Source organism: Theropithecus gelada, chromosome 1 (assembly GCF_003255815.1).
Source record: "Theropithecus gelada isolate Dixy chromosome 1, Tgel_1.0, whole genome shotgun sequence".
NCBI classification, from domain to species: domain Eukaryota; kingdom Metazoa; phylum Chordata; class Mammalia; order Primates; family Cercopithecidae; genus Theropithecus; species Theropithecus gelada.
This window is the reverse complement of record NC_037668.1, coordinates 158,271,834-158,285,909: the sequence shown is the minus strand read 5'-3', so window position 1 is coordinate 158,285,909 and position 14,076 is coordinate 158,271,834. Positions and strand designations below refer to the sequence as shown.

General features: G+C 36.0%; 1 protein-coding gene across 4 annotated transcripts in view; it reads left to right on the top strand.

Annotated features, from left to right (window-relative positions):
• The window catches only part of CD55 (CD55 molecule (Cromer blood group)), a 37,506-nt gene that overhangs the window by 22,346 nt on the left and 1,084 nt on the right, over positions 1-14,076 (top strand). The window contains exon 10 of one of the 4 annotated variants that reach the window (XR_003115538.1): positions 4,746-4,830. The exons of 2 other annotated variants lie outside the window; for them this stretch is intronic. Coding sequence is in view for 1 of the 2 variants with exons in the window: in XM_025355208.1 (XP_025210993.1) it covers positions 8,616-8,680 (65 nt within the window). In the remaining variant the exon portion in view is untranslated. Of the gene's footprint in view, positions 1-4,745; positions 4,831-8,615; positions 8,700-14,076 lie in introns of all 4 variants that reach the window. One more of the 4 variants, XM_025355208.1, reaches the window with a different exon arrangement.

The window sequence follows — 14,076 nt, the reverse complement described above, 5'->3', positions numbered from 1 at the left end:
CTTCCCCTTTGAGACTCCTAAAATTTGAATAGTTGGGCACTTTAGGGTATCCCATATGTCATGTAAACTTTGCACATTTTTAAAGTATTTTTTCCTTATTCTTATCTGACTGTGTTATTTCAAAAGACCTGTCTTCAAGTTCTGAGATTCTTTCTTCTGCTTGATCTAGCCTGTTATTGATGCTTTCAAGTATATTATGTATTTAATATTTCATCAAGTATATTATGTATTTCATCAGTCAATTCTTTATTTCAGGAAGTTGTTTGGTTCTTTTATATGTATATTTTTTGGTAAACGTCTCATTAATATCCTGAATTGTTTTTCTGATTTCTTTGTATTTTTTTTAAAACAAATTTTAAAATTTGTATCTCACCTCCCTGAGCTTTTTTAATATCACAGCTTTGAATTCTTTTCCCAGAATTTTGTAAATTTACTTTTGATTGGGATCTGTTGCTGGAGAATTATTGTGTTCCTTTGGTGGTATCGTATTTTCTTGGTTTTTCATGTTTCCTGCCTCCTGAAGTTGATATATGTGCATCTGATGTGATATATGTGGTTTCTAAGTTTTTGAATTTGCTTTTGTAGGGGAGGACTTTTCCTGAAGATGTATTTATGGTGTCAGTTAGGTGGGGCACTTTGGCTTTGATTCTGGGTGCATGCAGTAGTGTAGTTTCTGTATGACCTTCAGCTGTAAATAGTATCAGTGGTATCTGTCATTTCCTCAGTGCCTTAGGATGCAGTTACTAGTGGAGATTTGCTAGGGAATAGGATGCCATGTGGGCCAGTCTTCAGACCCAAGTGTTGGCAGTGGTGGGCTGAGTTTGCCTGTCCTTGGGCCCAGGATGATATTGCTGGCACCAGTGTTAGCAAGCCCAATCGGGTCAGTTATTGGTGGGTCTCCAGGTGGGTTTCCAGGTGGCTCGCTTGGGTGCCAGAAATGATAGGTGACCTGGTTCTCAGGCTACTTGGCAGCAAGTGGGGGCATGGGTGATGGCAGTAGTAGTGGTGGGACAACCCTGTGGGACACAAGCAGTCTGTGCCGGTGTTGGCTGTGGCTGCGGTGATTGGGCGGGTCAGTTTCCAGGTCTGCAGGTGGCTTGCCAGCTGTGATGTTAGTGGCAGGTTGAGTGGGCCTGACTTCAGACCCCAGGATGAGTGCTCAGCTGCCAATGGTGGTGTACTGGCTGAGCATCCAGGCACCTAGATGGCAGGCTTGGGTACTGAGAGGGTGAGGCCGGGCCAGGGGGACTTGTCCTCAGGCCTCCCTGTGGTGCATGTGAGTGCTGGCTGTGGTAGGACGGGGTAGAGTATTCCTCGGCCACTGGTGGAATGCTTAGGTGAGGACAGTGTGGCTGTGTTGTGGACCAGCTACTTGGGAGAGCAGAATTGTTTTCAGTTGGGAGCAGCCACAGAGAGGTGGCTGGGGCACATGCAGTTTGCTCATGCCTCAGCCCAAAGCAGCCAGCAGCAGCCATAGCTTCATGCATTAGAATTTGTCCTCAAGGAACCAAAAAATGCCTGGCTGCTCCTCTATTGGGGGTGCCAGGTTGCTGCCAGTGGCTCCTGCTTTGGCTCAGGCAACAGTGGCCCCAAAGCAAGATGCAATCTGGGAGGGACTGGACTCTCAAAATAGTGTTGTGCTGTGGCTGCTTAGGACTCAGGGATTTGTAGTACTCAGTGTGAACTTACTCTCTGGAGTAATGCCATCACACTGTCTCCAGGCAGCTTCCTATGTTATATCTAGGGTCTATGAGAATCAAGGGACTCCTGTAGGGAGTCCCATTTTACCCATTTTACCCATTGTGAGAGTCTTCAGAGGGAATGTGGACTGCTGGGGTTCTCTCACTTACTCTTTTCCTGCATTAGGGAGTCTCTCCAGGCTCCCAGGCAATCTCAGCCAAACAGGCTGCCTTGCTTCTGTCTCCTTCCTTGCTTTGGTGCATCCTGTCACTTGTTTGTTAAATTCTAGTGTTCTGTCTTTGATGATCTCTTCAAAATGTGATTATGTAATCACTACTTAGGTTTCTCTCCATGGAAGAGGGGAGGACCAGAGGCATCTAGTCAGACATCTTGAAGCCACTCCCCATGATATTGTCTTAGGAAAACAATCAACATGTAGTGTTCATGGATACCAAAGGGAAAATGGGCAAACACATTTTTTTTCTTCCACCTTTTATTTTAGGTTTGGGAGGTACAGGTGAAGGTTTGTTACATGGGTAAATTGTGTGTCATTGGGGTTGAGTGTACATATAATTTCATCACCCAGGTAGTGAGCTTAGTGCCCAACAGGTAGTTTGGTGATTCTCACCCTCCTCCCACCTTCCATTCTCAAATAAGCCCCGGTGGCCGTTGTTCCCTTCTTTGCATCCATGTGTACTCAATGTTTAGTTCCCACTTATAGGTGAGAAGATGCAGTATTTGGTTTTCTGTTCCTGCATTAATTCTCTTAGGATAATGGTTTCCAGCTGCATCCATATTACTGCAAAGGATATGATTTCATTCTTTTCTGTGGTTGTGTAATATTCCATGATGTATATATACCACATTTTCTTTATCCAGTCCACCACTGATTTGCATCTAGGTTGATTCTCTGTTATTGTGAAAAGTGCTGATGAACGTACGCATGAATGTGTCTTTATGGTAGAATGATTTATGTTGATTTGGGTATATATCCAATAATGAGATTGCTAGGTCACATGGTAATTCTGAGTTCTTTGAGAAATCTCCAAACTGCTTTCCACAGAGGCTGAAACTAATTTACATTCCCACCAGCAATGTATAAGTGTTCTCTTTTTTCCACAACCTTACCAACATTTGTTATTTTTTCAGTTTTTAATAATAGGCATTCTGTCTGCTATGAGATGGTATCTCATTGTGGTTTTGATTGCATTTCTCTAATGATTAGTGATGTTGAGCATTTTTTTCATATGCTTGTTGGCCTTACATATGTCTTCTTTTGAGAAGTATCTGTTTATGTCCTTTGCCCATTTTTTAATGGGTTGGTTTGATTTTTGTTTATTTGTTTAAGTTCCTTAGAGATTTTGAATATTAGAACTTTGTTAGATGCATAGTTTGCAAATATTTTCTCCTTTTCTGTAGGTTTTCTGTTTTCTCTGTTGATGTATTTTTTTTTTGCCATGCAGAAGCACTTTAGTTTAATTATGTCCCACTTGTCAATTTTTGTTTTTGTTGCAATTACTTTTGGAGACCTCATCATGAAATATTTACTAACACCTATATCAGAATAGTATTTCCTAGGTTTTCTCCTAGAGTTTTTATACTTTTACATTTTAGGTTTAAGTCTTTAATCCATATTGAGTTGATTTTTGTATATGGTGAAAGGTAGGGGTCCATTTTCAATCTTCTGCACGTGGCCAGCGAGTTATAGCATTTATTGAATAGGGAATCCATTCCCCATTGCTTGTTATTGTCAACTTTGTCAAAGATCAGATGGTTGTAGGGGTGTGGCTTTATATCTGGGTTTTCTAACCTCTTCCTTTGGTCTATGTGTCTATTTTTATACCAGTACCATGCTCTTTTGTACCATGCTCTTTTGGTTACTGTAGCCTTATAATATAGTTTGAAATCAGGTAGTGTGATGCTTCCAGCTTTATTCTGTTTACTTAGGATTGCTTTGGCTATTTGGGTTCTTTTTTGATTCCATATGAATTTTAAAATATATATTTTTTAATTCTCTGAAAGATATCATTGGTAGTTTGACAGGAATAGCATTGGATCTATAAATTGCTTTGGGCAGTATGGCCCTTTTTAAAAATTTTTTATTATTTATTATTATTTTTTTTTTGAGACAGAGTCTCATTCTGTCACTCAGGCTGGAGTGCAGTGGCGTGATCTTGGCTCACTGCAACCTCCGTCTCCTGGGTTCAAGTGATTCTCTTGTGTCAGCCTCCCAAGTAGCTACGATTACAGGTGCACACCACCACACCCAGCTAATTTTTGTATTTTTAGTAGAAATGAGGTTTCACCATGTTGGCCAAGCTGATCTCAAACTCCTGACCTCAAGTGATCCACTTGCCTCAGCCTTGCAAAGTGCTGGGATTACAGGCATGAACCGCCCTGCCCAGCAGTATGGCCCTTTTAAAAATATTGTTTCTTCCTATGCATGAGCATGGAGTATTTTTCCATTTGTTTTTATTGTCTCTGTCTTCTTTGTTTTCTATTTCTTATAGAGATCGTTCACCTCCCTGGTTAGCTGTATTCATAGGTATTTTATCCTTTTGTGGTTGTTGTGAATAGGATTGCATTCTTGATTGGCTGTCAGCTTGACATTATTGGTGTATAGAAATGCTTCTGATTTTTGTACCCCGAAGCTTTACTGATGTTGTTTAACAGTTCTAAAAGCTTTTGGGTAGAAACTCTGGGGTATTCTAGGTTTAGAATCATATCATCTGTGAAGAGAGATAGTTTACTTCCTATCTTCCTATATGGATGCCTTTTCTTTCCCTTGCCTGATTGCTATGGCTAGGATTTCCAGTACCATGTTGAATAGGAATGATAATAATGGACATCCTTGTCTTGTTCTGCTTTTCAAGGTGAATGCTTCCATCTTTTACTCATTCAGTATGATGTTGGCTATGGGTTTTTCATAGATGGCTCTTATTATTTTGTGGTATGTTCCTTTGATGCCTAGTTTGTTGATGACTTTTAACATGAAGGGATGTTGAATTTTGTCAAAAGCGTTTTTGGCAACAGTTGAGATGATCACGTGGTTTTTTTGTTTGTAGTTCTGTTTATGTGATGAATCACATTTATTGATTTGCATGTGTTGAGCCAACCTTGCATCCCAGGAATAAAGCCTACTTGATTGTGGTACGTTAGGTATTTGATGTGCTGCTGGATTCTTTTTCCTAGTATTTTGTTGAGAATTTTTGTTTTTACTTTCATCAGGGATGTTGGCCTGAAGTTTTCTTTTTTTGTCATGTCTCTTTGCCAGATTTTAGTATCAGAGTGATGCTGGCCTTATAAAATGAGGAGGCCCTCTTCCTTGATTTTTGGCATAGTTTCAGTATGATTGGTACTGGCTCTTGTTTGTATGTCTGGTGGAATTTGGCTGTGAATCCATCTGGTACAGGGGTCTTTCTGGTTGGTAGGTTTTTTAAATTACTGATTCAATTTAAGAACTTGTTATTGGTCTGTTCAGGTATTTAATTTCTTCCTGGTTCAATCTTAAGAGGTTGTATTTTTCCAAGAATTTATGATTTCTTTTACATTTTCTAGTTTGTGTGCATAGAGGTGTTCAAAATAGTCTCTGAGGGTGTTTTGTATTTCTGTAGGATTGGCGGTAATATCCCCTTTGTCATTTGAGATTGTGTTTATTTGGATTTTCTCTCTCTTTATTAGTCTAGCTAGTTGTCTATCAATCTTATTTATTCTTTCAGAAAACCAGCTTTTGGTTTTGTTGATCTCTTGTATTCATTTTTGCATCTCAGTTTTATTCAGTTCAGCTCTGATTTTGGTTATTTTTTTTTCTTCTGCTAGCTTTTGGGTTGATTTCCTCTTGTTGTTTCTAGATCCTCTAGAGGTGATGTTACTTTGTTAATATGAGATTTTTCTAACATTTTGATGTAGGTGTTTAACGCTACAAACTTTCCTTTTAACATTGTTCTGGCTGTGTCCCAGAGACTCTGGGATGTTGTATCTTTGTTTTCAATAGTTTCAAAGAATTTCTTGATTTCTGCCTTAATTTTCAGAATACCAAAAGTCATTCAGGAGTAGGTTGTTTAATTTCCATGTAATTGTATAGTTTTAAGAGATCTTCTTGGTATTGATTTATATTTTTATCATGCTGTGGCCTAAGAGTATAGTTAGTATGATTTTGGTTTTTTTAATTTGTTTAAAATTGCTTTATGGCTGAGCATGTGGTCAATCTTAGAGTATGTGCTATATGCAGATGAGAAGAATGTATATCCTGTTGTTGTTGAGTGCAATGTTTTGTAGATGTCTGTTAAGTCCATTTGGTCAAATGTCAAGTTTAGGTCATGAATATCTTTGTTAGTTTTTTGCCTTGATTATGTGTCTAACATTGTTAGCGGGGTGTTGAAGTCTCCCACTATATTGTGTGGTTATTTCCATCTCTTTATCGGTCTTTAAGAACTTATTTATGAATCTGGATGATCCAGTGTTGGATCTGAAAAGAGTAATAAAAACATTATCATTACTACCATTATTATTTATTGTGGTTATTTTATATTTTGAATGAACTTCTAAGCTAAAAGATTTATCTTGAAAGAGTCCAACTGTTGGAATTCACTTTGTTTTAAATATAAATAAAAGTGTTTCAAATGAAAGTCTGATGATTTAATGATCCCAAAAGTGATGAGTTTAACACATGAGTTTTTCTCACCTGCTTAATGGCACTCAATGAAGGTTTGAAATCCTTTTTTTTTTTTTTTCCTGAAATTCTTTAAGTATTATACCCTTTGATTTTCTAGAAAACTTTCCTTAGTGTTAGTTGGAATTCCAGCTTCTGTTAAAAAATAAAGAGGAAGTCCTTCCTTCTTAAATTGGACATATGGCAACATTTGTGTGTGTGTGATTTCATATTTGTAGGACATAAACCTGAAAATTATATTCATTAAATGTATTCCGTGAATGAGGTTACTCTTCTTTAAAGATAAATTAACTCTACTGCAAGAAAATTGTTTCATCGATTACACTGCAGTGTAAGTAAAATGATACAGATGATCTTTGAATTTTGAAGTATTTGATTTTTTTTTCCTGTTCTGCTAAGGAAGAAAGACTGACTAATGTTACAGAACTTTCCAATTTGCCTTGTAAATGAAGCGTGTGTTGTGAATTTTAAATCTATTCTTCCATTGGCTCTGTATAAGTGTTTCCCAATTTTTTAGTGTGTTGGAGGGGCGTTAATTCTTGCTCTCTTCTCACCAAAGACCTTTTTAGACATTTTTTTCTTGATCATCGTCCACTCACATATACTGTAAATCAGTTTATGTATCACATTTATATCTGCACTCTATACTTAAAAAAGGAATTTTTTTTTTGACTTTCATCAGGTATCACCCCCATTGAGAATGCTTGTTTTCTGTTGGTTTTGTTTTTATTTTTTTAAAAGACAAAAGCATATAGAAGAAATAACCTCTGGAGTCAAACCAGTCTGACGTTGGCTTGAATCCTATTTTTTTCACTTAGTAATTATTCAACCCAAGTGATTAACTTAATCTATCTGAGGCTCAATTTTCTCATTTAAGAGATAGAGATTGTGATTCCTATGTGAAGTATTTGAAGCTTAATGTGATTAGTGGATATGAAAATTCCAAGCACAATCCTAAAAGTTGAATAAATACTAGCTTAAGGAAGTCACTGCATGCAATCACTATTATTTTCCTAAGCTGGATTTCTGATAATTTTATCACTCCCTCTGGCCACACCAAAGAGTAAAACAGTCTTTTATTCAGGTAATATTTACATGTTTTCTCTGTGGCAAGTACTGTACTGATATTTGTTAAATGTATTATTTCATATTCTTATCACAACAATCTTGTAGTGTAGCATTTATACCCCATTTTCAGCTAAGAGAACTCTGGTTTTGCAAGATTTGTAACTTGCCCTTCACAGAGCTAGTAGGGAGTAAATAGAGGCAGATGACTAGTTTCTCTATTACCAGGTTTGTTTGTTTGTTTGTTTGTTTGTTTTGAGGGGAGACAGGGTCTCACTCTGTCACCCAGGCTGGCGTGCAGTGGTGCAATCTCAGCTCACTGCAACCTCTGTTTCTTAGGCTCAGATGATCTTCCCAGGTACTTTAAAAGATGGAAAGATGCTCATCCTAGTGACAGACCAAGAGACTATACAACCCAAATTGGGCAGTTAAGGTGCCCTGATTCCCTACAGTATTGCTTTATTCCCCTCTGTTGCCAAAGTCCTATACTGAGACATTCATAAGTCCTTCATGGAGACTAACAGATCAATTTAAAAAATAATAAATAAGAAGTCAGGAAATACTCAATGAAATATAGAAAATATTTTTTCTGTATCCCCTAACAATTGTGTACTTATTTATCCTTTAAACTTGAATATGGCATGTATTACAGACTAGCCCAAATCTAAATGTACTTTCAAGAGTCTTGACACTTAAGTAGGTATTTGAAATGAATAAGATGTGGTTACAGGGGTCTTTATGTCTTATTACATGCCCCTATACATGACAAACTCAAGTCCCATTATAAAGTAACATCAGTTATCTGTCTGTTATTCAGGTTTAAGTCAGATAATATAATCATATAATCTTTCTGTGATATGTTTAGCCTGGAAAAGGAAGTATGTGAATTTCTCTTATTAAAAAAATTGAAGAAATACAGAGGTACAGAAAATCCAGCGATGATGGCAAAACATTTAAAGGATGTTTTGTGGATGTCTCTCTGAGGAAGCAGAATTTAAACTGCATTTACAAAATGGAAAATTTAAGGGTTACTCAAGCATACTGTTTTTCAGATCATCTATGAAAATCTCTTCCCAGGGTGACTTCACTTGTCCATAGACCCTGTATTCTGTTACGTTACATATGATATAAGCAAGAACAAAACCTTTCCACAACTTTGCTTTTTCATAGCACATGGATTGCATTTCCACTTTGTTAGCTCTGCAAGTTAGACCTTTTGAAGTGTCCCACATTTCTTCAAAAAAGATGATGTGCATCCTCTAGGTAACTGCAGTTCTTGTAGGTAGGTAGGTGAAATTCTAACTTGAGTTCTTTGGCAGTGAAGATGATACCCTATATATTAATGTAGTATCTGTCTAATGTAAATTTTGTTTGATGAATATCAAGTATTTTATGGAAAATGTTTCAAACAGTTAAAATTAGGGCCTGAATCTGGGGCTAGAAGTAAGTTTTTCTCCGGCAATAAACTGTTTGATTTATTCTTTCTTGGCCTGTTTTCTTATCTGGAAACAAGATATTCAGTGCAATTTAATACATATTTGTTAAACACTTTCTACTGTTCTACTGTTTGCCATGCACTGTGTTAATAAGGAGAGGTGATCAAATGAGATAATAGGTGGCAAACTGCTTTGCAATGTTTTCAACACTACAGAGATACAGTTCTACATGATGGAGAACCTTACTAAGATACTCCTTTTGTGGGGGAGAAAACCTTTTTCTAACATCATGTTATTTTCCTACCTAAGAGCTCTTCAGTTTAATCTTAGGAACATTGGAATCATAATTATTATTTCATTCATTATTTCATACTTTCATTTATCCCAAGTTGCATAAATCTTAATGTTGATTCACCTTTGGTTTTCTGTAGATACCAAGTGAATTTTGAGATCATAAACAGTTGCCTTTGAGCCTGAAAGTTTGTTTCTAATTTGGGAGATCATATGCTCTTATTAATTTACTGAGAAGATACGTAGAATTTTGTTTTTCATACTTCTGTGTTTTGGCCTGGTTTTCTGTTAAACTATCAGCTTCTATACTTTCTTCTAGAACTATGTATATGTGTTGATCATTGTTCTGGGAATAGCCTTTTCCTTCTGTCATCTGGATGTTCTAGATCACTCTGAATCTTCTATCTTGATTTAGCATTCAAATAAAAAATAAGATATTGAAAATGATGGAATTAGTGGGAACTGGTGACAGGAAGGGGGAAACCCAAAATTTTTTAGAAGCTGTGATTTATTTCATGGATAGTCTTTCTAAGTTAATGATACAATCCTAGGGGATCAGTTAAATAAACTTATAAAGTGAAATACTGTAAAAACTTACCTGTGGTAGAAATAGCTGTTTTTTAAATCACAATTTCCATCTGGCAGTGCAATTGTACAGTGTCTCTATTTTGCTGATTTGGAGCCAAACACACTCATTAGCCACGTTAGATTCAGTTACTATTCTAGTGTCATCTAGCATTTCCTTTGTAGTACAGACCAACAGAGTTGAGTCCAAGGACACTGGACAGGGTTGATGGTGGTGGGGGTAGGGGGGTGTTGGTGAGGAAAGGGAGAACAAGGATGGTGAGAGGAAAGGGCAAATGGGTACATTTGAGAAGAAAGATTGTGTAAGCTATGAAAATGATTTGATATTGACCAACTTATTTGACCAATTATTTGCTGCTGTTCAGCTCAAAATAGTGCTTTGAATCTTAAAAGTGAATATAAATTTTTGAAATGAAATTTAATCTACAATAGGCTGAACACTAAAAAGCATATTCTGTAGGCAAAGTAAATATAGTTTGCCCTCCAATCTCAGATGATAATAGTACAAGCATATTTCCTGTGATGGAAAAATGTCTACATATCTGTTATATCTACTATAAACTAGGTAAATGTCCTTCCCGTTAACCACGTATGTTAATGTTCCTTCTTTCTGAGACTCAGTTTACTCGTCTAAAAAATGAAAGTGAGCTCTAAGATACTTTCCAGCTCTAAAATAACATAATTCTGTCACCATATTTGAATGCTCAACGATCAAAACATTTAAAATCAAGCATGATTGGGTTGAAACACTTTAGAAGCCTCTCAAGCCTGTCAAAAAATTTTATTTGAGCATTGTGATACTCTAAATACATTTCTTCCTTTTTCTTTCAAAGAAAACAGGACAAATAAAACACGCATTTGTCAAAAACTTATGACATAAGGAAGCCATATACAAAATGCAATTAATATCTCCTGTTTTTTAACTCACTTCATAACCAGTATGTTTGTCATTGTGAAACTATAATGTAATTTTACTTGCTCATGTTTCTATTAACTGTGTTACCATATCTTTTCCCCTTCAAGGATTTCTTGCTGGTACTATATTAACTGGTACCCTGATTCTAGTCATTGGAATATGGAAAATCAGGGTGAGCAGAAATTCTGATGATTTTTAAAAATTTATTCCTAGTTTATTTCCAGTAAAATTTGGTACTGTATCAGTATGACTCTCTTAGCTTTATTTAAATTTTGGCATGTCTCCGTATTCATTTTTGTCTGTAATTACTATCCTGGATTAACAGACTTCATGTCTGTTTTTCCTCAATATATTCAAAGGCACATTTCAAAGCAAAGTGACTTGAAGTCTCATTTTGTGATCTATCGATCCACTGATTTTTTTTTTCCACTCAGTATAATTTATGGTAATATCTAAGTGTTGCACAGAAGCAAAGAAGTCTAGGAAAAATCAACCTCTAACATACTGTGAAATTGCCTGTGATGAGGGCTTTTTCTCAGTTATATTAATAGATGCCAGTCCAGCTCAAAACAGCGCAGTGGTTAAGAGAGCAGACTCTGGAGCCTGATGGCTCAGTTTGAATCCTGGATCTGCCATCTGGGAATTATTTGACTGTGAGCAATTTAACCTCTCTATACCTCAGTTTACTTATTTGTAAAATGGGGGAAATATAGTACCTACCTCATGTGATTATAGTAAGGATCAAATGAGTTGCCACCTGTCAAGTGCTTAGAACATTGCTTGGCACATAGTAAGCACTCAGATATTAAAACAACAACAACACACACACACACATCAGTATTATTTAAAATATCTAATCTGCATTGAATATACATAATGTTAAGTATAAATGTCACCATTGGCTCTGATGTGTCCTGCAGCAAAGGATGATTTAAATTGACCTTCTTCTGTTTTGTAGTTTTAACTGTTCAGAAAACTAGTGGAATTTATACAAACGAGTTATTTCTAAGCTGCCCTAATGCCTGTCCATTTTTCCCATTAATAAGAAAACTATAATTTAATGCTGTTATTAAATTGTCTGTTTTAATTCTTTGGATGATGTGACCTATCTCCTTTTTACCCTCTACAATTTTTCTACTTAAATTAATAATATTACTTAGGCCTATTATAAGTTAAAGTATGTAAATATTCTTTGACTCACTAAATGAGTCAGTCTTTTGGAAAAATATTTGACCATTAGGTCCAGGGGAGTGATTAATAATTTTTACAGGCATTTGTTTAATATCAACAAAATATTCTAGCTGTCATGATAGCAAATATAGTAAGACAACTTTTTCTCCAGATATATCAGAAATGTTTTAGGAATGTGATTTAGAACCTAACAAAAACTCACAGTTAGTTCTAAGTCATCTAAAGTGAATTGGTATGGAAGCATCAGCAAAGCTACTCTGAAAAAAAATTAAACCACCAATCTTATGTACTTTCTTGTATTTGTTCCAACTCTCCTTTTGAAATACTGTTATCAATTTATCAAGTTATCAAGTATCAATGTATAGAGTATTATCAGTTTACCAAAGCTACTGCTTTGAGGCTCTCTGGATCGGTGGGAGTGGAGACTGGGTGGGGCAGGACAGCAGGATGTGGTAGGTTTACCAGGTGCTGTCTCTTGGCTTTCATCAGTTTCTTTACATACTTTGGTAAGGTGATTGGCTGTGATACTTGTATGTCCTATTAAGGAACTTAGAAGGAAGGAATATAGTAACTTCTGCTTATCCTTGGTTGGGGGCAGGGTGTTTCAAGACCCCCCAGTGAATGCCTGAAACCACAGATAGTGCCTAACTCTATATGTGCTGTGTTTTTTTCCCATATGTACATACCTGTGAGATAAAGTTTAATTTATAAATGAGGCACAGTAAGAGATTAACTAATAATCAATTAGAACAACTTATTGTAGCAAAAGTTATGTGAATGGGGTCTCTCTCTCTCTGTCTTTCTCAGAATATCTTATTGTATTGTACTCACCTATTTTCAGACTGCAGTTGACTGTGGGTAACTGAAACCACAGATAAGGAGACTAGTGTATTTGTTTTGAATTGTATTTTGGGGTTTTGCAGTGAACTTAATTGCTTATTTTCTGAATTAGAGGGAAACTCTTGCAAACTCCTAAGAAAAATTTGTCTTTTTTATGTGCACATAAAAAATATTCCACTTGCCTTATTTTGGAAGCATAAGCTGTTGAGGGTAAGAGCTAGCTTTACATATGTTTGGCTAGCCTCCTGATTTCATACTGATTTAATTAAATATTTGATCTTAATCAAGACAGGATATAGTTAATGTGCAAGTGATAATGTGGTTTCATTTAATGATTCTTCATGTTTGCCTATCAGAGGGTTGATTTATTTCTTTTAGAAGAGTTAGGTCTATATGATAAATTTTAGTTTAGGGATGGAAGTGTAAGCAGATGCCTGACTTTGTTTTTTGATGGAAATGACAGTTATATCATTCAATTCAATAGTTTTTTTCTTTTCTACTATTCAGCTCTTACAGTGCACATGAGAGCAACAAAGTACTCAATGTTGTGTTAGACCATTTAAGTGTGACTGATGGTCCCTCAGAAATAAGACTTTCTGGTAAATTATAAAAGGTATATATGGTTTAATAACATCACATTTCTGTATCTTGTAAAATATCCATTAATACCCTTGGCTAGGGGGTTCTTCATGAGTTTTAAAGGATAATAGAGGCTTAAGTCAATACTGGCATTAGAGTTGTTTTTTCCTTTGTTGAATGAATGACTAGCGCATGGAATCATTACTGTGACACGTTGTCAGTTCTGGACTTGGTAGCAGTATGCTTATTATCTCATCCTATGTTTTGAAGTCAGTTTATTGTAATGATCAGATGTATAATGCCACAAATATTTGGGGGGAAAGGGGTGATATATTAGGACTTAAAGAGAATGCCTTCATTATGATAATTTGCATCATGAGATGGTTGACCTACCTTGTATTTCTCCTTTTGCTTGGTGGCTTTTAGAGTTTTCAATGTTTAAGAAAAATTATAATATGTGCTAAGATATCCTTTTATAGGTCACGTTTATAGATCTTAAAAGACATCTCATATCTTTATACAAAATTATCACACAAAAATAACTGTGTAAATGTGTCTGTAAAACTGAGTGTCTTCATCTCTTAATCTTCTCTTCCACATGTAGTAGTATTCAGGGGTTTTTATTTATTTTTATTTTTTTTAACATCTCCCACACTTAGGAATTCATTGACTTTTAATCTGAGGGTACCCTAATTCATTCTAGCTTAGCCACTCTTCATCTCGAGAAACTAAAAACTCCATGTCATATTTTAGTTGTTGCTGTAGCTGATAAACCCTACCTGTAGAATCTTGTCCATATTCTATTACCATTATTTTTTTTG